Genomic DNA, 24,457 nt, shown 5'->3' with positions numbered 1-24,457 from the left:
GAAAGATTAAATAAGATGTACTTTATCACAAAAGCTCCTCTGGAGCTTCAATTAAATAGGATAGTTCAATAAAATATAATATATGACAGCACAGAATATCTGAATAAGATAAGAAAAATAAACTTGGCCAGCTGTATCCTGCTGTGTATAAGCAGATGTTATATGATGATGCTATCGTGGCTGCTTTTCAGCCTAAAGCGAGAATAAAGGTGGAATTTGGCATGTGAAGCTAAAAAGCATCATCAGCTTAAATTCAACCCCTTAAACTAACCTAACAGTGTGCATGGATGCCGCATGTTGCTTTGCACCAGTCTAACATAAGTGACCAGTCATAACACTTCAAACTAACCCGCTCCGTAATCTGCAGAGGTGTTAATGGAGCTGAAGGCTGCTAACTTTAAACCTGAACAAAAGCTGAGTTGTACAAGAATCGCCTGGTGTGCAGATGTTACGAGGGGCCTGTGTATTTACAGGGGTCCTGACCTCTGTAAACACTGTCTTGATGCCTTCATAGGCTCAGTCACTAGTTTCAGGTCATATTGAATAAGTCATGAAGTCCATTTGGGAACTTATCGTCATTATTAGTCTGAAACGAAGGAGACCTCCATGTCCAATGAGCATGCAGCGTCCAATAAAAGTGTTTGCCTCTGGGCTTTGTAACGGGAGCTCACCAACCAAAAAATTATGCCACGGGGGCTACGTCCATCTTTTACGCCGTTAATGATTTCCGTTAATGTCTGCCTTTGGGTGTCTACTAGTCCTCCTTCACCTTTGATCACCTGACTGGATCTCTGCTCTGTGTTTTTGACATCGATGCTTTTTCAAGCATTTTTGTGTGATTTTAGTGGAAAGATTTAGAGGAAAGAAGAAAAGTTCCATTGTTTATGGATGTTGACAGCTTTCTGACATTCAGTCTGAACAACAAAAAGTCCACTGTCACTGAAAAAGGTGTCCAATGACCCTTGGAAGCGACCCGCTCCGAGATCGGGGTCAGACCTGTCCATAAAAGTCTGGAAAATGTTTTGAAATGGGAGAAGTGACACGTGCATACGTGACTTCACTGCCAATTATCGCCCGACGGAAAGTCTGACCTGAAGATTGAGCTGCGGTCCCTAACAGCGCCCTAACGTGATTACGTGGCAGGCGGCATATCTAACTTCATTTCTACCATGATAATCATCAAATTAACTGAACCACAAGCGTACATTTCAACGTTTGATTCACACACTCGCAGCAAGCTCCTGTAGCTCCCCTGCAGGTAGCCCCGCATGTCAAACACCCACTCTAAAAAGAGTCTCCCTTCAACTTGAAATGGCCTCGTTTGAGGTCTTTCAGTTCCACGATGTCCCACTTGACGGATTTAATTTCCGTCATCTTTAGAGATAATAAATGTGAAATGACAAATGTGAAATTTGTTCCAGATTTACCGTGTCCTGTGCTGTGACACAGCGGGCCTGAGTGGAAAAATGTAATTTTACTCATCATTTGTCAGTGCCTCCATATCAACACCCCCTCCACTTTGTATTATCCAGCAATGTGGAGAAATCATTATTTGGGACTCGCTTTTGATTTTTACCCTCAAGTGACCAAGACTGAGTGACAGTCTTTGTGTTTCTCATTTCTGGATTGTTTCCTTCATCTGTGACAGATACTCTAAATTAATCTGATGCACTTATTTTGTTTCTGTTTTACTTCCATTCATCCAGTTACATCCACTTCAGGATTATGGGGGTCTGGGGCTTTACCCCAGCAGTCATAGAGCAAGAGGGATTCACACCCAGCATCTTCATGCTGTGAGGCAGCAGTGCTACCCACTACACCACCACGCTGCCCTTATTTCCCCTTTGTTTGTGTCCCTGAACACTTTTATTTATCTCACACTGACTTGTGTCTGTGCAAAATCAACACATTCCCCCTTTAAAGGGGTGAAAACGTCTGAATTTGGATTCTGGCATCAGTTTGATGCTCACTCCAGAGAAACGCGTTCAAGTCTTGCACATCGAACATGTTTACACTTCATTGTTATTATTTTTTAACATGTTATTGTGTATTTTGTGTTCTTTCTGGGTACCCAAAAGCACACAGCATCATCAAGGACCACAGCCACCCAGCACACCAGCTGTTCTCCTTGTTACCATCTGGCAGACGTTACAGGAGTCTGTGTTTTTACCACCTAGCCGTACGACACCTCAACCACAATATTTAAACACACACACTACGCTCCACAGGATGCACGCAGACGCTGTCCTACAGTTTCACAGATACATACTACGCTCTGCACTGGTCACGTCATTTTTATTAGTATTTAAATAGAAATAACAACCCTTACTCCGTGCAGTCCTGCACTAACTGACACTCAAACTTTGTGCTGTTCAGTTTGTACTGCTGCTCACTCCTGACACTTTATCTCATTTAAGATTTCTTTTTCTGTTTATACAAGTGTGCACATGTATTTATACTTAGTCTGTTAACATTTTTTACTATATTTTTTGCTGTGTTTTATAAATATTGTGGTTTTTTTTACTATTTTTACTGTACTATACTGCTGAGTGACTGTCTTCTGCTCGTCAAATACATTTCATTGCAATGTTGACGCTGTGCTAACTTGCATATGACAAATAAAACTGAACTGAAACTGCTTCTAAAGTGTTAGCCCTGCAATTGGTTGGTGTCCTGTCCAGGGTGGACCCCACCTTTTGCCCTACGACAGCTGGGGCAGTCTTCAGCCCCGCAGCAGTTAAGAAATTGGACGGATGGATTAATAATTGTCATTAAAACCAGCTTTCATGTGTTCATATGCCATCTTGTCCTGGCTGATGAGTTTGGACACCATATATCTGCTGCAGACACAAAACATGCTTCTTGTTTAACTACTTTACTTTCAGAGTTGTGCTTTTGCAAAAAACGTGACAGCTGGTGTCCTTGAACACAAACAAACATTTTTTCATAACTGTCTCACATTTTCTTCTATGAGACTCAGCTGTGCAGTGTGCTCGTGTCAGTTCAACATCGAAATGTAGACGAGCCGAACCTCTGACAGTCATTACAGTCGGGCTCTCTGTGTAGGCTCTCAGTCGTCCCGGTCATGTTAGTCTGGAGTGGTTGAGTCAAAGGCAGCTTCTCAATCCGCCTTTATTGGCCTGAGCTGAAGAACTTCTGAATAAAAAGTGAAACATGTTCAAGAACCTAAAAGTTTCAATGCCTTTTAGTATTTAGTATTTATTTATTTATTGTCATTGTCAAGAACAATGAAATTGCGTTTGGGGCTTCCATACAACCCAAAAAAAAGAAGAAAATAATAAATACCCCTTAAAACCCAAGTGTACATATTTAACCCAGTGTGACTCCAATGCAATAAGACAATCCTTAGCAATAATGTTCGTAGAAATTCAGACAAAGACCTGAGAAACATGACAAAATACAACAATGCAACCCATTCAATATTATTGTACTGTGAGATATGATATCAGATATGATAGTTATCTATTTAAGAAAGAGGGGGGGCAGGAGGGGGAAGAGAATAAAGATATGATGCACCAATGCAGACCAGTTCATTGCTATTAAGAAGTTGGATATGGTTATTGTCCGTGAGAGGGGGGCAGAGAGTTCAGGAGCCTCACAGCCTGTGGATACAGGCTGTTGGCCAGTCTGGATGTTCTGGCCTGTACAGACCTGTACCTTCTCCCTGAGGGCAGCAGATGGAAAAGGTGGCGCGCAGGGTGATGTTGGTCCCGCAGGATACTGTGCACCCTCCTCAGACAGCGAGTGGGGAAGATATTACTGATCTCTGGCAGACTTGTTCCAATAATTCTGCCAGCTTCTTTCACCACCCGCTGGAGTGCTTGCTGATCGGCCTTGGTGCAGCTGGGGAACCACACTAGAAATCCATACGTCAGAACGCTGCTGATGGCACAGTTGTAGAAGTTCAACATCAGAGATCTGGGAATGTGTGCGCTCCGCAGTCTCCTCAGGTAGTAGAGGCGCTGTTGGGCCTTCCGTACAACTGAGGTGATATGGTTGCCCCAGGACAGGTCCTCGGTCACAGTTACCCCCGAGGACCTGTCCTGGGGCAACCATATCACCTTTGAAGGTGTTACCAGTGAGCGGATCCTGAAGTGAGACCCAAAAGAGAGTGATTTCCTTTCAAATGGCTTTATTGTGCAGACTGAGCAACATGGGAGGATAACTCTGAGAGAGAAGGAAGGAGAGTCAGTCCTGACAGAATCGGACGCTGAGCTGTTCATGAAATGTTTCAGGAGGTGATAGTGAGACTTGGTCAGGATGTTTATTTGGGGAGAGTGAGCCAAATGTGAGAGACCGGGACTCCACCTGCAGATGGAGCTCAGATGAATCCAGCTCGAGAGATTTAGAGAGATGTTAAAGCACAACAGATGACCAGTGCAGGACCATGACAAACAGAAGTCTGGCTGCTGTTGACTCAACCATCTTAGTCCATAATCAGCGGCTCTCTCTGTTTCTAAATCCAAACATCTCGTTGTGGATGTGTAATTGTTCGTGTCCAGGAGCAGCTGGATTTAAGCAGGAGGCAGAGATGATTCAGCAACACGATAAAACAAACCGAACATTTCTGAAGTGGCACGTAGCCGATAGGACTGCACAGTTTGTGCTAAACCTGTAAACTTAAACAGATCAAACTTTATTCACTTTATTTAATGATCTCAGACTGCTGTCACCTGCACCTTCGCACTCCTTTGGCCTGAACACCTTGGGGAGCAGATGGGTCGCTCATTAAATTCTTCAGTTTTTCTTACGCATCGCTTCAGAGATAATTGTCTAAATTATTATTTACTGAGCTTGTCATATTATTGCAGATTTTTATTCCCACCGCAAAGAAAAAACAACCACTTAAATATCCTCGACCTCCGTGTGTGTGTGTGTGCAATTCTTGAGTATTTATGACTATATCCACTTTGACCTTTGACCTATTTTAATCTGAAATCGTTTTGAGTGAAAAGTATGATCCTCATTATGTATTTTTTTTTTAATTAGTTATCTCTGACCCATTTAATTTTACATATGTGTGAATAGTATCATTATTATTTACTCCATAATCCTCAATTTTGCAAACATTAGACCAAAGGAAAGCTATTTTATTTTGTATATTATTAATAGTCACTTTATTTTAGGCCACATGGATGCTTCGTATATTTTATACCATAACACATAGACTGTTGACATGTCTGTGCTGACATTGCATCAGGAGTTCTCCACATGCAGCCCGTTTGACTTTGAGAGCAGTGGGAGACGTCGAGCACCTGCACCCTTCAGTGCCTTTCTCGTGACTGTAGGATGGGCTAATTGGCTTGGGATACACAAGTCCGCAGGGCTCTGCAGGACACATATCAAAGACAGATCCACATAGGAGACAGGAAACAGGGAAGGAACTGGAAAGTACTTTATTTTCTGAATATCTGCCAGAGTAGAACAGGCTGTGGAATTCGCTGATTGGCTAACCGTGGTAGACCCTTCTCAATAAACTGAGAAGCTCCCTAGAGCCCAGCTGCTGCTGCTGCTGCTGCTGGCCCGTCTTCCACCGAGTTTGAATCTGCTCGTTACAACTTACCCCCCGGGGAGTGGTTTGTGTCTATTTTTTCTGCATGAATCCGTATTTCAATAAGTGATTTTCCAGAAGCTGCATCTCAGTTTTTACCTATTTTAAAGTTTTAAATAGTAATAAAACTGTAATTCAGGAGTACAGTTCTGTCCTCAGCTCCAGCGTCTGAAACAACAGGATGGACGTGAAGCGTACGTCATTTGCGGCTAAATCGTGGGTCTCAATTTAAAGAATAATGACAGTGCTTAGGCAGAAGGGTGGTAGACTGTTCCAACAGCAAACGTGTGAAAAATCACAGCTTGTGAGACTTTCTCTAATGATATCTCTCCCTATTAGTCTCAAAGCAGAAAAAGGTCACAGTGCCACTACGAATCGAGCACAAATTCCCATCTAGGGACACGAGGCCAAAAAGGAAAAGGCAAAAAAAATGTGATAAATGAAACAGAGTCTCCTCATCTGGTCTTTCTTCTTCTCTTGCTCTCTTTACAGATAATGTTTATAGGCGATGTCTTGCAAATGGGACGTGGGCGTTGAAGGGGAACTACTCCATGTGTAAGGCCATCCTTCACGAGGAGGTAAGAGTCAGCTGTCTGCACGTGTCTTGATTAATGTGGCCTTTAGGGAGGATCCTAAAAGTGTGGAGCCTACTGCATGGTAATCAGAAACAGACAAAGGCAAGGTTAGTGGTGGAAGACGCCGCTTTGCTCGAGGCTTACTGGAATATTTATAGTAAATATGACTTCGGGGTTTGTTTGCCTGCAGACAAAAGAGCGAAACATCACTGAAAATACGGCAGATTGCCCGAGAGCATCTCTTTAAGGAATCTACTTGTTTTGATTTTTGCACTGCAGCGTGCTTTTAATGTCACCTTGCCCCAAGTTATTGAGGCGTCGCTGGTTTCAAATGTAGGTGGAAGCTTTAAATCAGCTTATCGACCTGCAGCTTTTTCTCTTCTGAAACACGGGTTTCATTTAAAAGAAAAGAAAACTTCCTCAAAAGAAACAACAGTGATTTTTCTAAACAGCATTGTCCTCCGGTGATGTGAGCGACTCGTGGAAGCCGAGAAGAAAACAGCCAGTCAGCACGCTGCTGTTATGGTCCTGCTGTGTTCTACATTTTAATCATTCACGTTTTTTTTCTTCCACTTTTTCTACTCATTTTTTTTTTTGTTCGTGTCCGATGCGTCCTCGTGCAGTGTTTCGAGTGTTGTAAGTGCTCTTTTTCCCCCCTAAGGACTGAATGGTCCTGATAAAAATGCAGAACATGCTGAACCAAATCGAGCAGGAACAAATACACATTTCAAGTATCATTTCAGGGGGTCAAGTACTGCACTAGACCCCCTGAAATTACAGATACACGCGAGGCAGACAAATGCACACTAGGTGACCATTGTCATTGTTGCTTTAAAACACCACCTGGAGCAAAGGTAGATGGTAAGATTCAGCTTTTAGTTCCAAAGTCGACAGAAGGTTGTGTTTGTTCGTTTGTGGGTTTCGCCGCTGTTTGGCTTCACGTGCTTTTATTTACTTCACATACCTATTTTTTGTGCCTTCACTTTATTTCCACGATACAGAGCGCAAAAGATGGATGTATCCACTGTCACGTTAACTTGATTTATAAGCCTTTGTCCTATTAAGCGATCAAGTCCATGAAGTAAATCAGGGAAGCATTACTGACGTCATATAGAGAGGGAGCAGAGGATCGTTTTCCCACAGAAATCATTCTGCAGCCACACCAATGTTCCCCTGGTGGCCATTAAAAAGAAGGCACTTATTCATTAGCTTCACTTTTCAGACCTGAAAGACACATCTGCTTTCCATGTGAAAATCTAACACCCAGTCCGTTTAAATGTGATGGAGGGGATCGCAAACAAGCATTTATAATGTCTTATTGACTCTATTTGCATAATTGCGTGAGTCCTCTTCTGTTTCAGTGCACCATGAAAGTGGCTACTGCATTTATGCGCGTGCTCCTCTGTCTTCTCTGCCATTATCACATCTTTCTGAGAGAGGACGGGCGGAGCAGCAGGAGAGAAAAGCACTGATAGTCCTAACTAACCAGAAGCTAGTCTGGCTGAGAGCAGTCAACCTGATAACTGACAAAAAGTTGGAGTCTAAATCCTAATCCTGCATTATGGGATAAGACCGATGCTCTTTTAAAACACCAAAACAATGCCGGCTCTGCTCTCAGTGCTGTCATCTCACTCTTTCAATCCCAATCCCACTGCTACTACAGAAGATTTTAAACCTTAAATTGGCTTAAAATCTATGATTCTTCTTTTTTTTATCAGTGCCGTAGTGCTTAGAAATCATAACTCCATCACAATGAAATGTTAGGGAATAGTGTCAGCTGTGGATTAATATACATCTGCTGCTCTAGTGAGCGCTCAGAGCAGCCAGGAGGTGCCCGCCTGATTTAGTTGGCTTGATTCGGTGGTTATTTGATTGTTTATTTTGCTCAATCTCACCCTAAGAGAACGGGTGAGGAGAATAGAATGAATTTAGAAACAGGCGACAAGTCACTTTTTCCTCCCGGTGTACAAAAGTTAAACCAAAATATCTTTAGAATATCTCTGAATTTGCAGTTATTTATTTATTAACCTTTATTTAACTGAGAAGTGAAACTCCTCAGAGTGAGTAAGATCTGTTTTGTGAGAGTGAGCCCACAAAAGCATTAATCTTGCATGTTTTTTGATGATGTAGTAGAGAACTAATTTCTGAGGTATTTCTGGCTTTGCTTTCCTCAGACATCTGGAGAGGCTGATAGTAGAACCGCTGCTCCTTTGCATTTAAAAAAGCGAGGTAATTCAGACTTCTAATCACGATCCACCCGGCTGCCTTCAGTTGGAGGTTTACAGGCTTGTCTAGCTCACAGAAGACCCAGAGGTGGACCCTGAACATCTCACTGAGATTATATATGCAATCGGGCCTGTAAATGCCTCAAGATCACCCAGGAGGAGCTGGGAAGTGTTGCCAAGGAGGAGAGCGTCTAGACGGACTTGTTTAGCCTTGGAGGGATTTCTATAATGCCATTCTTACTCTGAAATAGGGGCTCCATTAACACATTCGCCTTACACGTGAAAGATCCCCAGTTTGAAACTGGGAGCAGACACAAACCCAGCTTCAGTGCATCACAAGCTCAGCTAATTGGGAGGTTTGCATCAGGAAGGGCGTTTGGTGTCAAACCTGTGCTAAGTCAGCATGTAGATCCATCTGCTGTGGTGACCACTCGGGAAATAAGGGAGCAGCAAAAAGTACCGTCTCCATTCTTCCTCTTAAATACACCCGCCTGTTTTTCTATCCAGGGAAACGACTTTTAATGAGCAGAGCGCCATAAGATTATCATCACTGAAAGAATCAAAGACGTCGGCAACAGTTCAGGGGAGTGAAAAAGTCTGTACTGAAATATTGAGCTGGGAAAATTAGCAGCAGGTACAATAATTGGAAATATTGATTCAGTGTTGATTGAAAGGCGCTTTCTCAACATCAAAGTTGTGCCTGCTTTGACCCCGAGGCAACCTTTCCGACCTCAAGTCAATGCCGAGAGCAGAGCTGTTTGCCGAACACGATGTGTGTGAACGATTCAAATGAAAACAAAACAGTTTTAGTTTGTTGAAATTTAAAATATTACCCCACTCTCTGCAGGTTGTCAGCGCCACATGAAACAGAGACACGCTTACTTTGCCGCTGCATCACCTCTTATTTTAATGTACCCTTTTTAGCATTTGGAAACGTTTGCAGAGTGAATCTTAAGCTGTTGTGACTGACATAGGCTCTGTCTTATTTTTGGAATATGTGCAGAATGTGATTTAGTAAATAAGTAAGACCATGCCTGGAAAAGAAACATGAGCAATATTACCGTTGGATTTATAAAACATTTTGTTCTAACCGCCATGCATAAGCTTGTGCAATCTGCATAACATCCCTACTTCTGTATATAAGGAAATAGTTGAAGCCCAGGTGACGTAGAGAAAAATGTGAGGATGTTGTAAGAGAGAAGCCTGCACCTCTAAAGCACGAAAGTCCAACTGAAGAAACTGAAATGATTGTGTCCAAAGAGGAAATCAGAGAAAGTTGAGCTGTTTTTTAAGATGTTAAAACATTTAAGAGAAGGTCAGATAAATATTCTTTAAATGGAAATGTTAAAGCCAACACCTTTCCATTTTGGGAATTAAAGTATCCGAGAAAACCAAATTAATGACCAAAAGACAATAATAATTGTTGCACACTTCCAGGCGTGCATGAGTTCAGAATTGTTCTCTTTACTTGCTCATTTGCAACTGCAAATACAAAACACAAGCACTTCAGTTTAGTGTAGCTGCACTCTGCAGGCTATCTGTGCAGTAAAACACACAGGACCCCAAAGCCGCCCGATTCAGTGCCTGCGTGAGCACCACCAGTGGGAATCATCATTGACCAGAATATTCTAGCTGGATTGCCAGTGAGCACAGTATGTGTCAAAATAGTAATAAAGAACTGAATGCATAACGTAACAATGATAAGAAGGCCAAACACATGAAATTATGGAGGCAGGGAGGCAATATCTATTACAATACTTTCATCTTGTCCACCCATTACATGAGTTTCACATAATTCTAATAATAAATAGTAGTATTCATTTTAAAGACTTGTTTAAATTCACTAAAACAGCCAGGTCTTCATTTGTTCATACGCAGGCACCTCTAAATCTGTAAGTTAGTAAATGAGGCTCATTGTGTGGATGGCAGCTTACGTATGAACCAGTACAGCCTCTCACGTCCTCGGCACCAATCTGATACTTATTCCAATAAGCAGGACAAAAATGCAGCTTTCAGTCTAAAAGTCCCAGACTGGACTCGGTGTCACCGGGAAGCGTTGAGATTTGAAAAATCTACCTCTCGGATTAATATTCACCTGTGAACATTTCTCAACTACCTTAAGTTTTGCTTTTAAAAGTATTAATTGTAATAATTATAATTAATATATGTTCATTCTTAATTAATACAGCCTCACAAAATCCCCATTTTCTTGGTTGCCATGAATGAAGACCCTCAAACAAAATATCCGTCTTATTAAAATACACAAAAACAGAATAAAACCAGCAGACACACAGCTTTTTGTTTTTTTGAAAGCAGAGTTGTGAAGACATGCTTTCGTGTAATTAGGTTGGCAGTTAGTCATTTGTACTTTATAGATCTGTGAGGATGAGAAAACAGAGTTTGGAGCGAGACCCTTCATTTACTGCCTTTTTTTTTCCACGGACTTACTGATCCATCGATCCCTTCAGGAGATGGATATAGAGCGTCTCACCTTTTACAAATATGTGTCTCAGTTTTTCTTCCACCAGGTATCAGCAGCGCTGTGATTGACATCAGAGGAGAGAGGGGGGACGTGAAGTAGCTTCCCTTTAAAGTTCAGGCTGTATTGAACCGGATATTCAGCGGTTCCACTGGGAGAAGAAACTGAGTGGATCAAAGGCTTATTAGAAAGTTTGTTTGAGGAAAAGAAGAATCCTCATTTCCTTTTGGGTCTTCCTCGAGGTTATTTTCTCAAATATAAGTGTCTTTGTTGTTTCTTATAAGGAGAGTGAGTCAGGTTTGGTTTTATGGCCCACACATTTTGTGAGACCCGAGGCTACTGGTGGTGGTGGGTGGGTCTTATATTATCTTCTTGCCATCCACCCCCTCCTCTCCTTTCAGGCTCAACTCGGTTCTCTCGTATCCATTTGAAAAACCTCCCATTTTCTTGATTTATACCTAGAAGTGTTAGCCTGCTCTACAGAAGTGCCTGTTGCAGAACTGATTCACGCACGTTTTTTATATCTATACACAAATGTCCATACACTGCATGCAGTAGAAATCAATGCACTCTTTGGTTATATGCGGTTAGACCTTTGGAAGAGATCTTTGTATTTTGCTCATTCACACTGAACGCATCATTGAATAGTGCGTGGAGCCCGAGGATGACAGCTTTAACAAAAGCTAACTGGAGTCAACAAACCGCAGTCAGATAAATGAAAGCACGTTGGAGGTGTGGTTTAAAGCTTCCTCTGATTTGTAAAAATACTCAGGGCTTTTCAGTCTGACGCATCTTCTTGAAAAAAGAGCTCTGAGGAGATTTGCATAAACCCAAAAAGTACCGTTAGAGATTTAGTCCAGCAGTTACTCTTCATAGAAGTTGACTTTAAAAGTTACTAAAGCCTTAAATGATTCACAGGACCTGGTTAACATGAGGTGACTGTAGACATAAATATCACAACTGCCTGCTGGAGTCTGAACACTTCTATCACGCTGCTGCCTGGGGAGATGTTATGTGGGCTAGTGCAGCTAGAGATGAGCTCTATGGGGAGAACGCAGCACCGTGACGCAGTGTAAGAAGGTCCTTCATACATCGTGAACTCGTCATGTACATGGTGAAGCACGGCGGTGGTGGCACCAGGATTTTGGCCGATTCATGGAGGGTGAAATTCATTTGCAAATTTTAACAAATTGTTTTGAAACACAGTGTCCAGGTTCTCAACAATGACACCGCTGGACTACATCTACTTAATGTCAATGTGGATGATGATCTTGGGGACTGTTAGTTATTGCCAATAGTTTGGAGATTTGTAGTTTGTTTTACCTTTAATGCTTTTAATTATTTTACAATATTATTAGATTTATATTAAAATTGATTTGCCCCACTCTAGTTATGACTTTTATTTAGTGGGGATGCAGAAAATGCATAAATGTTTCTGTGGTTGTTGCTAATCTGTTGCTAACTCTGTTTTATCCTGCTGGAAATGTAGTTAATAGAACACAGATTAGAAAAATGAAAACTGACAGTCAGTAATTTGTCTCTCTGTCACTGGTAACATTAATTTAAACTGAAATGATTTTCACATCGCCTTCATCAGAGTCAAACCTGAACATACTGAACATTTGAGTAGATTTTTTTTTTGCCAGGATTACTTTTTGGCTTTATTTGCAGTACCAACATTATATTTTTGCCTTTTTTATAGCTTTCTTATAAATCGACCCATTTTTTGTAGCACATTGAAATTATGTATCCAGTGTCTCTTGAAGAGCCTGATTGTGGATTTAGGATTTATTCAACCAGCTAATTCAAAGAAAACCTGGCTATGCTGAGCTGGCTATGTAGTGCACTGTTGTAGTGTAGTTGTGTTTGAATCACACTGTTTGCATTCTCTCCATTCCCTGCTCCACCTGGTGTTGACACCATCGGTAATTAGCGATCACATGGTTGGATCACCAGTGTGGAGTTGACTGCCCAACTCTACACTGACTCCAAAATTACCAAAGAAAATCCAACTTTTGGAGCAGTCCAGACCAAACCAAGGCTATACATCCCACTGATGCTTCTGCTGTGTCTCTGTGGGTCATGCTAACTTGGCACTCTCAAACTTTGTTTAGGGGGAAACGATCCATCACACAAATCTGTTTATAACACTCTGATTAGTGCAAAGCTCCTTGCAGCTTTCCTAAAAGTGATCTTTGCACGAATCATTTTAAACATCCTCTGCACCCAAAGCGAAATGCAGATATTTGACACGTTGCATTAGCTGCATTAGTGATGTCCGGCGTGCTTAGCACGCTTGCTTTTTGTGACCTCGTCATTTCCCTGAAAAGGAGGTGGAAAGTGCGAAGTTGGCAGTACACAAAAAGCCACAATAGGCTTATATAATCCAAAATCATCCTTTAACACAACAGCAATACCATGAGCTGACCTCAAAGTGCTGCTCACATCCTGAGAATCTGGCTGAGCTGAAGCGGTTCTCTGAGGACAAGTGGTCCAAAACTCGTCCAGGACATTGTGCAGGTCTACTGGCAACACTTGTCAGAGATAACTGATGCCAGAGTTATTAAATTAAGATATTTAATCCAAGGATTCAACAACTTTTTTTACACCAGATTTGTGAATGTTTAATGTCATGCTCAAAAATTGTGTGTGTGTGTCTTTACTTGTGATTTGGATAAAGATCAGATCACATTTTATGAATAATTAAAGCAGAAAATTCCACACATACTCTTTTCTTGCCGCTAACCGCTCCTGTCGGTAATTACTCATTATTCCTTCTGTCATGTGACCTTTAAAATGTTCCCTTTAAACGATGGGAAACAAAAAGTCTACAGTCCTTTAACCGGTGCGCACGACATCCTGCTGTGAAGGAGGGATTTTTGACATATCTTGGATTTATCTTGGACATATCTCGCACCATCCGCTCCGAGCTCCCTGACCTGCACTCAATCTACAGCAGGCGGTGCCGGACCAAGGCCAGGAAGATCGTGAAGGACCTCAGCCATCCCAACAACAGACTGTTCTCTCTGTTGAGGTCAGGAAAGCGATTCCACTCCCTGAAGACCAACACAGAGAGACTGAGGAGGAGCTTCTTCCCGCAGGCGATACGGTCTCTCAATCACACCACCACACAGTACTGACCCACACATATGGTTCTTACACACACACTGGACTTTCTGGACTTTGGTTTTGCACAACACTGGTCACTATATTCTTCATTTCCAGTTAATACTTGTACAGCTGCTGTTATTGTGTATATATTTATTTATATTTAGATTTCTTCATACATTCTTATATAGTTCTATATTGTGTATTTTGTTGTACAGTTATTTTATTTTCAACTTTAATTTATATATTTATCTTTATCTTATTCTTCCCAGTTAAATTTACCCTTCATTCTAATTTGTGTTGTACAGTTATTTCATTTTTAACCTTAATTTATATTTTATTCCTTCCTAGTTAAATTTACCCTTTTTAATTTTGCATATTTATTTCCTATCTTATTCATAGCCTTTCCTTTTTTTGTTTTCTTTAGGTCACGAGCAGTTGTCCAAGCATTTCACTACATATCATACTGTGTATGACTGTGTACGTGACAAATAAAATTTGAATTTGAATTTGATTTTAACTGGTGTTTTTAATTAGTAATGATTCCTAATTGCATTGCATTCTGTAATTAGAGCACGCAGTGACGCTTTTCATAGCACTGCTGCGCTGTGCAGGCACTCTAACTGATTCAGCCACAGTTCGTAATCAGGTAGACACAGAGCACATGCTCGTTTTCATCATCAATATCGTATCAGGTTTTTTCTGCTTCTATTATTGCTGCATTTGTTTTCTTCCACCGTGAGCATTTTAATGTGAGCGCTCGCATAAAAGGGGGAATTTTACACATGATTGCACATTATTTCACTCGTATTCATCATTTCACACACAAAATAGACTGGTGCCTACTTTAGTCAGAGGCATTATCAGAGGAAAAGTAAAACATCAAAATCTTATATTTTTTCTTTTCCCTCTTGGAGCGCTCTCGGGGCTGCTGTTTATTTTTAACCTGACAGCTGCACATTAGACTTTAGTAAACTGGATCCATTTAAATATCAAAGGTTACTCTGAGTCCCACAGGCTAATCACACAGATGTGGACATGTTGAACTTTTACTGTAGTGATCTATCACACCAAAAATAAAGACAAAAATCTAGCTTTGCAGTACACCCCACAGCTCTGAGTCGTCTCCTCACAGCCTCCTGTTTTCTCGTAGCCTCGCTTGCTTTTTGATTTCTCTTTGTTTCACATTTTCAGCTGCTTTTGTTTGGAGGCTTTGATTTCCAGGTTTCCAGGTCTTTGGACTTTGTGTAGTTTAGCCACTGAAAGGCTCACTTTTATTTGACTTTTTCTTGCATCTGGGTGCTCTTTTGCATTTCACGACACTTAATTTTTGGTTATTTTGTTCTGCTTTTAGTATGTTTTTATGCCCTTGGAAGTCCTGTGAGCCTTTACATGTGATACTGAGCTATACAAATAAAACTGGAACGAAATCGCTGCACTTTTTGTCCGCCTGTCCCACATACTGAGACAGTGTCCGGCATTTTGACTGGATCTAGTTTATATAAACAAACACGCGAGTCAAACAGGTGTGCTAATAAACCTTAACAGACTGAACAGCAGCTGAAATCTCATTTTTGAGAATATTAAAAAAGAAATACTCAGGAGTGCATTTCAGCCTAAGTGTCCCACACAGTCACAATCTTTGCCCCGTGTTTAGTTTCTTAGGATCTGATGAGGCTGAATGTATTAAACTTCACAAATGAAGGATTTGTTGCCTTATATCTACTGAGATTTACCAAAGGAAGTAATCGGTAACTCAGTTTAAATGGCATTGTTTCAGACTCTGTTTAACAGCTGCACACAAAGAAACAGCAGTTCTGTAACCTGGTTTAATCTGTGAGAATGAACAGCTTCTGTTTAAAGGTAGAAATCTGACTGAAAAAATGTAGCAGGGTTCGATCTGTAGTGAGGACACAGTGTGTGGACTGTAGTCGTGTGTACTAATGAGATAACTAATGACTAACAAAGGCATTCATGGTGTAACTTTGACTGCAGTGAAAATGAGTGAAACTAGTTTTTAGTTTTTCTAGTTTTATTGGCACAAAGAACATTTCTCTTCATAAAGGACCCGATATGTGGCGGCCAGATAAAATATTAAATCCATGTGACAATGAGTGAAGTAACCGCCGGCAACACAAAGCCTCAACTTCAAGACAGGTTTATTGAAGCGACTGCCAATAAGAGCGTACGGTCCTTTTGACTTAGACCTATGACAAGGTGCTGAATAATATTAGAGAGACACCGAGGCAGCCGAAGCCTGGAAGGTCTGCTAGCAACCAGCCATCAGCCACAAGTACCTAAAATATGTTTTAAAAAATTAATCTCGTTGGATGAATTTATTTTAATTCCTTTTTGCATAAAAATGATTTTTAAAAAACCTTCAAATAGAAATAAAATATGTCACTCACTCAAAAAATATTTATCCCAAAAAACTGACTTTTCCATGTACTTTCTTTGCATAAATATAATGTTAAATGTTAAATTTGATGGAATTTGGTCAAATGAAATTTACTTGACTTGTATACAGTTAGTTTAAACCAACTTATTTTCCTTAATTATTAAAAAAACTTCTTTTTTATAAAGTTCATCTGCATTTTACTCAAAATTATTGCTTCATGTTCACGAGGGCAAAGAATCAGTTTTTTCAGTGTGGATAAAGGAAACCCTTTTGATAGTGTGATAAATGGCATCAGTAGAGCCATTTGTCTTTTAAATGTCTCTGTCTCATGAGCGACCAGAGCCTCGAGCTTTCCCAAACAATTCTTATTTGTTCCTTAAAATATGCCAACCTTTAACCGCAGAGGTGGGCGCTCAGAAAAAGAACTCATATGACTTCTTCGCATGGATCATGAGTCTTGTCACCCAGTCCTAGAAATATCCCTCCAAGGATCTATCAGAAAAACATCTTACAAAAAACAATAGAGCAATTTCCAATAAAGCAGCAGAGAGATGGCTGGCTGGCGCTTTTAGTCACAACAACATTTGTCCAGTACAGATTTAGAAGTTGAAGATTAGAGCTGTTGGACTAAAATATAGTGAATGGGACGCATGACGTTTTTCAGTGTGGATGAGGCAGGGATTAAACATGCCCACGCTTAATCTCGGCGTAGACACCAGTAGGTTACATAAATCCACTTACAGCACAGATTACTGTTGGTAGAGTGGGGGAAATCTGATCACAATGGATTTCTGAGGCACAGACAGTGGGCTTAGGCACCAATTTGCAGGAAGATGGGTCTGTGTTTGCATGAAATCTTATCACAAGGCCTCATGTGGATTCTCCATATGTGAGCGTGTGCAAAATCAAATGCTTCCCAGTATTCCTGTTTCCTAACCAGGAGTGGATCCAGTGGGGCGGCACAAGCCCCCATGAAATCTGGTTGGCCCTCCTGCAAGGCTCAGGGATTACTAGCCCCTGGACCACATCCTCTGTTTACATCTCCTGTTGGAAAGTTGGCTCCAGAAAGTATATGCACAATCACTGCTGAGGAGACATAAAACAGCAACAACAGAACAACAAAGAGATGCAGAAATGCCAAAAGGAGGGGTGTAAAATAATAAAGCCACAGTGAGATCACCGGTGCCAGAGAGGCACCAAATGAACACAAATGTGGATAAAATGAACTGCTGAGAGACACAAACATACCAAAGAAATCCACAAAATGACTGTGAAGTGAAAATAATACCACGGAGAGACTCGGAACAGCAAATAACATTTACTAAATGCAAAAGCAATTCAAAACTCCCCCCAAAATGGCACCAAAGATGTGTAACACTTCCACTAAGAGACACACAAGTACCCTGAAATTACATAAATTGAATGCAACTGTATGAGCCAGAGTGCCAGAAGATGGACACACAAGATTAGGGATGACACAAAATGACTGCAAAAGACACCAAAAGAATAAAGGTCTAAAGAACTACACAGAGACACAAAAACAAGCAGAAAATAAAAGAAAATTTAGACAAAACTATGCTAAAGTATCACAAGGATGTGTTAAATAATCCACATGAGCACACAAACAGACCAAAAAGATGTCAGCAAAGAAATGTAAAATTATTTTAAGGTTATTCAAAATGATATGAGAGACACAAACATAAATAGTCGCAATTTAAAAATACATAAATCAGCAACAAATAGATAAATTTCTAAAAAGCCAAGCAAAATGAATATAAAGGGGAAACCGACCCAACAACATACTGAAGGGCAGCTATAAACTTCCACAAAGACACCAAAAAAAGCCAAAAGTGACAAAAACAAGATCAAAAAATAAGATTTTAGAAGAAGAAAAACTAAATGTACAGTACTTAGTAAGTAATTGGAAACTGGCACAAAAGTACCACCAAACAAAGTGCCTAAGATTGGAAAAGCACAATTTCAAAGAAAACTAGAAAGACTGCAGAAGGATTCTCAAATGTTGTGAAATATGGGCTGAGAGTGATGAGTAAACCTTCCACAAAGAGATCCAAAAGTTACATAAAAATACTCCACAAGTACCACAAAATGATCAAAAATGACTGCAAATGAACAGAAAACAGACAAAAGAGACAAAACAACAATAACGAAAATGATAGGAAAAAAGAGTTATTGCACAAAGGCTGAAGAGAGTCCAAGAATTCACAATGATTTGCAAAACTTGCACAAAAAAACTCACAAACATAAAAAAGTTTGTTTAAGAAATGTGAAAAAGAAAAGCCATAAAGAGATACAAAATCGATACAAAACCACTTCAAAAAGATGCAAACGTACCACAAAGTTATAGACACAAAATGACAAGAAAAAGCTGCACAAATATCTGCACAAAAAGGCCACAAAGAAAAAATGCAAACAGCATAATAAACTTTGCAGTTTTGTTCATTTTTTGTGGCATTTTTGCTGCGGTAACACAGTGAGACCTGTTACATGTTTGTGTTCGTTTAGACTCATTTTTGTCTAAATCCATCCACAGCTGTAGGATATTTAGAGATATTATTCCATATTTGAATATTTACCATTATTTTTGGGGTTCGATTATTGCCAGAAATAGACAGTTTAACAATTAATTATGAACAGCTTTGCATTCAGATTTAATTTGAGCCTTGACAGCCCTATTGGGAATGCTAACACCCACTCCTGTTTAAAATCACAGCGGGAGTCATCCGTCAAAAATCGAAAAAATAAAAGAGGATTTGTCACCCTTTGAAGTGTCCTGTCTTATCCAGAGAGAAGAAAATAAGAACTATTTCTGTGAATCAAAAGACTCATCCAGTGTTTCTCTTCTTCTTCTGCAGAAAAAAAGCAAGATGCACTACCAAATAGCCGTGATCATAAACTTCCTGGGTCACTGCATCTCCATGGTGGCGCTGCTCATAGCCTTCTTCCTCTTCTTGTGTTTGAGGTAAGTGTTGGTCTCGCTGCCACCAGTCCACTGATAATCCCCGATGTGACAGAGACGTCAGTATTTTCCAGATCCCAGTAGGTTCAAAGCGTCTCTGGTTCTTATTCAAAAACCCATTTGGTCATGGGATGAAACCTCCCCTATCTCAATCCCGCAGATGTAAAAAGGGTTTAGACGCCCGCAAAAACTAGGGCACATTTCACCCCACAATTGGGAATAATAGACCCATCTCAAAACCGGGAGAAAACAGTCTAACGGAGGCCTGCCGGGACAATCGGTGGAGGCGGAAAAGGGTTTCTCTGGCAAACCGAAATAAGCCGTGCATTAACGAGAGAAAGGTCTTAGCACCCTCGACAGCCGGGGCTGTTATCGATCGCCGAGACACCCCCGGGGAGTGAGAAAAGCGTGAAAGGGCACAGAGAGACATAATAAGTAGAAGCTCTACAGGATAGCATTTATGCACAACCTGTGTTTGTGGGCCACAGTGGCATGAATAGAGAGTGGGGGAGGAAGAAGTGTCAGGCAGCTAAAAATGGCAGGAGAAGGAGTTTGGCATTTATTACTTACCTTCTTGACTTTGTAAAGAAATTGAGAACCATTTAAAGGAAAGCTGTTTGATGGAGGGAAACGCCGAGGCTCCTGTGCACTGGTGTGGATCTGGAAGGAAGGAGAGGAGCGCAGGGTAGAGCGAGGCGTAATGTTCATTATAAAATAGTGCAATGAGCAGTTTGGCGTATTTCTTACTATAAAAGACAGTTTGAAGGGATTCTTTCCACAGAAGCTCACGAGTCTCCCGCTTAATCTAACAATAATGCAGATTTATGCCGTGGACATGAAGTTTAATAAGTTCTGACTGTTTCCAAGAGCTGCATTCATAATCTCCTGTTATTTATCAGAATAGCACATTCCTCGGGTTTGTGCTGGTTTTGAATTCTTTGTGAAAATATGAATTCGAGCTTCTGCTGAGTTTTTACTTTTATTCCCAACGGTTTGAAATTTAGGTTATTGTTTGGATTTTTTCTCTTTTAGTTGATCTTAGGCTTCATTTCCTGTGACATCACCAGGTTTTGATGGTTATTCTAGCGATCAGTCTCAGTTTTGGATCATGTATTTCAGTTCATGTGTTGGTTTAAGTGTTAGTACCCAGGTCTGTTTCATTCACCTTCGGTTACTTCTTGTTTTACTTTGATAGGGTTTTTATTAGAGATGGCACGATACCACTTTTTTATGTCCGATACCGATACCGATACCATAAATTTGGATATCTGCCGATACCGATATGAATCCGATATAGTGTTTTTTAATCAACAAAACTGTTTTTTTAAATATCTTGCTGCATTTTGTATAAGTTCATACTCAAGTTTAAAACAACAACTACACTAAAGCTATTCTGTTATACCTGTATGCAAAAAAAAATATTTCATAGTTCAGCAATACTGATCAATCTAATAAACTTAAACCTACACCATCCTCCCTATTCTGGTATTTTAAAGAGTACTTAGCATAAATATTAAGCAACCTAACTAATAGGGTTCCAACTCCCAGCAACAACAAAAATAAATAAATAAAAAATAGGGAACCACCCCTCACGCTCCACCTCATGATGCTTAATCGATGTAATCAACCTTAATTTGATGCAGTGTGAAAAAAATGCACAGAAATCAATTATTTTTCAAGAAATATTAAATAGATTCAACATCTTTCTTCAACAAAATTGCAGACTGCACAGATGGTACCTTCCCAAAGTAAAAAGTACTATAGCTTACTAGGGTATATATATTAGACTTAACAGTTACTATATGCAGTAATGGACTTCTATACATTTTACATCAGATTAAAACTTTGGGTGTAAGATTAAGATAAATATTAAATAATTAAAAGCGAGACATTTTAAATGAGAATAAGAAAGAAAAGTATGTCTTTGTGCCCCCTTTTCCCTGTTAATGCCCTATCGGCCCCCCTGGCTAAACTTTGCTAGATGCGCCCCTGCACAGTTACCAGCGTCAGCTACGTAGAAAAAGATCCTGGTGTAGAAAGTAATATTAAATAAATTCTAACAACAGCTGATCAAGCTTAAACGTGCTGCTGTTGTTCAGCTGCTAGTTTCCTCTTTCTGGTGCAAAGTGGGCCAAAAGCAAACAAGAGACACGGACTCGCGACAGAAAAGCCGATCAGCTGATCATTAAGCAGTTTCATGATTGAAGTAGCAGCCGGAGAGCGAGAGGCAGTCGCTCGCAGGAATGCTTTACAAACATTCAGAGATGGACTTACACACTTGCTTTACTTCTCTCGGGGATAACTTTGTCGGAGATGAAATGCCAGGTTGCTAGCGAAGCTCCACATGCTATCCAGACCACCAACAGGTCCCGCATGCCACAGCCTCTCTATCACGTGATGCATACTGCTCCGACGTGCTAACGTTCTGAGGTGAGTTACAGCGTGTTGCAAGTTTTGTGAGGTGCTTTCGTGATATTTAATGGATCGGATTACATTTTTTTATTTTTCTCCGATATCCGATCCAGTAATTTAGGTCAGTATCGGACCGATACCGATACTAATATCGGATCGGTCCATCTCTAGTTTTTATTTCTGCTTCCTGTTTGTCTCCCATCAGTTTTATTTATAAATCCTCAAATATCAGTAACAGTCGCTTCAAGGCGCTTTATATTGTAAGGTAAGGACCCATCAAGATTAGAGAGAAAACAACAACAATCAGACAGCCCCCTATGAGCAGGCACTCGGCGACAGTGGGAAGGAAAAAATCTCTTTTAACAGGAAGGAATCTTAGGCAGAACCAACCTCAGGGAAGGGCGGCCATGTGCACAACCGAAAGAGCGGACCAAAGACACGCTGTGAAAAAGAGCCAGAGATTAATAATCCCTGATGATTAAATGCAGGGAGCTGTATAAACACAGCCAGCAGCAACATAACTAAGGGAGGATTCAGGGACACCTGATCCAGCCCTGACTATATGCTTTATCAAAAAGGAAGGTTTTAAGCCCAATGTCAAAAGAAGACAGGGTGTTTGTCTCCTGAATCCAAACTGGGAGCTGGTTCCAGAGAAGAGGGGCCTGAAATCTGGAGGCTCCAAAGAACCAGAAGTAAACCAGCACTTTAAAGTGCTTTATTGTTGTCATGTGGTGCTTTGAGGTCATTAAGATAAGATGGGGCCTGATTAAAACCTTGTATGTGAGTTAAATTAGCTTCTTAATCTAACAGGGAGCCAATGAAGAGGAGCCAGCATGGGAGAAATATGCTCTGTCCTTCTAGTCCCTGTCATTCTCTTCACTTGTCTCATTACCCTCCTGCTGGTCCTTCCCTAATCAGCCCTCTTTGATTATCCCATCTTCCACTTCAGGCTTCCTCAAAAGTGTCTGTTATGTTTGGTTATGCTCCCTGTGCATTACCCTCCATGAGTGCCTGAATTTGATTTGGCTTTGTTTGACATTTTAGACTTCTGGAATTTGTTCAGTCCTAAGTGAAAGCCATGGGTAGTGTAGTGTAATAATCCACACAGTAAACTGTTTGATTACTAATGTCTGTTAATAAATGATTATCTTTGGATTTTGAGCTGTTGGTAAGACAAAAGAAGGAATTTTACTTATTCTGCTTAATGGGGACAAGTATGTGGCATGAACTATGCTACACACCACAGCATCTGCAGTGCCCATCCCTAGCTGAGCTTTTACAACACAGGAGTCAATAAGCAACATAATCCGTGGAATAAATATACACATTAAGAAAGACTAATCTCAGAGCACAGCTGAGATATAGATCAGCGGGACAGCACAGGACGCAAGCTGCAGCATAATAAGGCCCCATTTAACAAGGCTGCACATTATTCATGACTGATCCCAATTTAAAAACAGCAAACAGGAAACTGTGTGTCCCGAAATGAGGATTTACATAATGCTGCCTTTCAATTTCCAGTAGATGTTACTGAGCCCAGAGCTTTCAGAAGAACCAGGTCTCTGAGCACCTGATGAGCCTGATTATCTGAACTTTACATATTTAATTTATTAAGAACAATTTTCAATTCAGTACAATTCAATGTTATTTATACAGCACCAAATCACAGCAACAGTCACCTCAAGGCTCTTTATATTGTAAGGTAGACCCTACAATAATACCTACAAAGAAAAACCCAACAATCATATGACCCTCTATGAGCAAGCACTTTGGCGACAGTGGGAAGGAAAAACTCCCTTTTAACAGGAAGAAACCTCTGGCAGAACCAGGCTCAGGGAGGGGCGGGGCCATCTGCTGCGACCAGTTGGGGTGAGAGAAGGAAGACAGGATAAAGACATGCTGTGGAAGAGAGACAGAGATTAATAACAGATATGATTCAATGCAGAGAGTCTATTAACACATAGTGAGTGAGAAACAATCCGTTTGTCATTAGTTAAACCTTGTTCGTACCAGGTTAGACTCCCTTTTGTCAGTTGCTGCAAATCCATGATGAGAATCTCATGTTCCACCACAGCCCAGCCATGATCCATTCCACTGAGATTGGTGATTGTGGAGGCCGTCTGAATACATTAAACCCATTGTCCTGTTCAAGAAACCACCAACAACATTCAAATTCAAGCTTTGACGCTACCATCTGAATGCTGCAGCAGTGTTGCATGATGGAACGCTCAGACCAGCCCGTGCCATGTTCAGGGTCACTTAAATAACCGTTATTCCCAGTTCTGATGCTTAACTTAGCCTTCAGCGGGTCGTCGTGACCCTGTCTGCTTATCTAAATGCATTGAGTTACTGCCTTATGATTACCTGAGTAGTTCCACCAATCACTTAAAACATACACAGTTTGTTTGTTTGTTTGTTTTGTTTATTTTTAGCTGACAAACAAGGATCAGGCTGAAGTCATTAAGTAATCTGAACGAATGGAATATTTCTATCCAATTAAAATGAATGCACTTTTTCTGTGTACCTGAAAGCGAGGTGCCTTCAGGTACGCTCAAATGGACCTTGGGATAATTAGTTGACTGCAGTTTTAAATGAGGTCGTCTGTCGCCTTGAACCCTAACACAAGAACGCCAGCAGCATGAAGAAGTATCAATTAATGTGTTCAATTAACCACCACCACCCGAAGGCCTCTGTCTTTAACAGATAACAGA

The 24,457-nt window shown here is 40.7% G+C and overlaps 1 protein-coding gene across 1 annotated transcript in view; it reads left to right on the top strand.

Annotated features, from left to right (window-relative positions):
- LOC147323815 (corticotropin-releasing hormone receptor 1-like) overlaps positions 1 to 24,457 on the top strand; it is a 97,630-nt gene that overhangs the window by 37,316 nt on the left and 35,857 nt on the right. The window contains exons 5-6 of the mRNA XM_086304429.1: positions 6,065 to 6,150; positions 19,231 to 19,337. Of these exons, the coding sequence (XP_086160555.1) occupies positions 6,065 to 6,150; positions 19,231 to 19,337 (193 nt within the window). The remainder of the gene's footprint in view (positions 1 to 6,064; positions 6,151 to 19,230; positions 19,338 to 24,457) is intronic.

The sequence above is a fragment of the Aulonocara sp. 'chitande type north' Nkhata Bay genome, linkage group LG8 (genome assembly GCF_057382095.1).
Source record: "Aulonocara sp. 'chitande type north' Nkhata Bay isolate Kocher_YH1m ecotype deep benthic linkage group LG8, A_spYH_male_GT1.1, whole genome shotgun sequence".
Taxonomy (NCBI): domain Eukaryota; kingdom Metazoa; phylum Chordata; class Actinopteri; order Cichliformes; family Cichlidae; genus Aulonocara; species Aulonocara sp. 'chitande type north' Nkhata Bay.
Note: the sequence above shows the minus strand (reverse complement) of the source record. Positions and strands in the feature narration are given on the sequence as shown.